We start from the raw sequence: 1,995 nt of genomic DNA on the forward strand, positions 1-1,995 counted from the left end.
CTCGATGCCAGTGAAGCGCTTGGGTTGGTTCGACGTACGGTGGACGCTGTCAATGCCTCGTCTGAGTATGAACTTTTGAAAGATTTCAGGCACCTGTTCCAAGGGCTTCGGCTGCTTGAAAACTCGGTACAGAATGGTCCTGGATCCAGACGCGGTTCCGGTCATTCAGCCTGCTCGCCGGGTTCCACTTGCACTTCAGGAACCTCTGAAGAAGGAACTACAGCGAATGACCCGGGAGGGCATCATCGTCAAAGAAAATGAGCCGACCGACTGGGTAAGCCCTCTGGTACTGGTGAAAAAAAAAAGACGGTGCTCTAAGGGTTGCATGGACCCCAGAAGAGTGAACAAGTATATCAAGAGGCAGCATTTCCCTTTACCCAGACGCGAGGACTTGGAAGCACGGCTAACCGGAGCTGCTTATTTTAGCTGTTTGGATGCAAACGCCGGCTTTCATCAGGTGCCTTTGGACGAGAAACATCAAAGATCTGTACGTTCTCGTCGCCTTTCGGCAGATACCGTTTTCTAAGGCTACCTTTTGGCATCTCATCTGCACCTGAGGTGTTTCAGCAGGCACTTTGTCAGATATTTGACGGTCTGCCAGGCGTGCTCATATATATAGATGACATCCTGGTCTGGGGCTCAACGAAGGAAGAGCATGATGAGCGCCTGGTAGCAGTCCTGAAAACTGCTGAAACAGCTGGGTTAACGTTTAATCCGCACAAGTGCAAGTTTGGCGTAAAAGAGCTACGGTTTCTGGGTGATATCATAAGTGCGAACGGCATATCCCCAAATCCAGGGCTCGTAAAAAGTTTGGTTCAAATGCCAGTGCCAACATGCAAGGCCGATGTTCAACGTATGCTTGGTGTGTTGAACTACTTTGGGAAGTTCGTGCCGCAGCTATCTGAAAGAACGGCCCTGTTAAGAACTCTTATCAAGGCCAGCTCTGAGTTTGAGTGGACAGAAAACCACGCCAAAGAGTGGAAAAGCGTCACGCAAATTCTGACCACTGCTCCCGTGCTCGCAATATTTGACCCACGACGGGAAACAAAGTTGTCTTGCGATGCATCGAAGGACGGCGTCGGCGCCGCTCTTCTGCAACGTCACAATAACGAGTGGCGGCCCGTAGCTTACGCATCTCGAGTACTGGCTAAGGCAGAAAAACTGTACGCACAGATAGAAAAGGAGGCCCTAGGAATTTGGCTTTGGATGCGAAAAATTTCACCAGTTCGTCTACGGCCAGAAAGTCACAATTGAAACGGACCACAAGCCACTTTTGTCAATTGCTCAAAAGGAAATTAGTGACATGCCACCTCGCCTTCAAACGGTTCTTTTTGAGGTTGTTCAAGTATGATTTTGCTTTGCAGTATATTCCTGGGAAGCACCTTGTTCTTGCTGACATGTTTTCCCGGTCAACTGCTGACAACCAAGACGAGGCTGGTGCTACTACCGACGTGGAAGTTCACGCAATCCAGCTTCTAGGTTACCGTGTCACAGAAGCAACGCAGAAAGAACTGCAAGCGGCAACGGCTCGTGACCGCTACCTACAGTCGGTGATCGCAAGTTTGTCGGTGGGCTTCCAGTACAAGGTGAACTAAAGCCTTTTGAGCAAGAACCTCATTGTCAACGGAATACTTTTAAAGGCGTCGAAGGTTGTTATTCCGATAAGCATGCGACAAACTATGCTTGAAAAAATCCAATGCAGGTCACCTCGGCATGCAAAAATGCAAAGAAAGGGCCAGACGCCTCGTGTTTTGGCCGGGGCTTAACGCTGAGATTGCTTCCATGGTGCAACTTTGTCCTACATGCCGCAAGTATGCTTACAAACAGCCCAAGGAACCGCTTCAAATGCGGCCCGTGCCAGGTTGTGCATGGCATAGAGTTGGAGCGGACATTTTTTCGTTTGCGGGGGACTCGTACATCGTTGTCGTTGACGCCTTATCAAACTTTCCGGAAGTTCAGAAACTACCTGACATGTCGGCGCAATCAACCATCGCA

At 49.7% G+C, this 1,995-nt stretch overlaps 1 protein-coding gene across 1 annotated transcript; it reads left to right on the forward strand.

Annotated features, from left to right (window-relative positions):
* Positions 1-122: 122 nt before the first annotated feature.
* On the forward strand, positions 123-1,595 carry LOC125757067 (uncharacterized). The gene is made up of 2 exons (XM_049412171.1): positions 123-274; positions 1,365-1,595. Exons 1-2 carry the CDS (start codon positions 134-136, stop codon positions 1,593-1,595), a joined length of 372 nt encoding a protein of 123 aa, XP_049268128.1. The 5' UTR covers positions 123-133.
* The last annotated feature ends 400 nt before the right edge of the window (positions 1,596-1,995 follow it).

The sequence above is a fragment of the Rhipicephalus sanguineus genome, chromosome 2, assembly GCF_013339695.2.
Source record: "Rhipicephalus sanguineus isolate Rsan-2018 chromosome 2, BIME_Rsan_1.4, whole genome shotgun sequence".
In the NCBI taxonomy this organism is placed as follows: Eukaryota; Metazoa; Arthropoda; class Arachnida; order Ixodida; family Ixodidae; genus Rhipicephalus; species Rhipicephalus sanguineus.

What these genes read in the sequence shown, in the direction of transcription:
- LOC125757067 (XM_049412171.1), top strand. Translation starts at nt 134, where the DNA reads ATGGTCCTGGATCCAGACGCGGTTCCGGTCATTCAGCCTGCTCGCCGG. An exon ending in AAAATGAGCCGACCGACTGG is followed by an intron (nt 275 to 1,364) that starts GTAAGCCCTCTG and finishes TTTGCTTTGCAG; the next exon opens with TATATTCCTGGGAAGCACCT.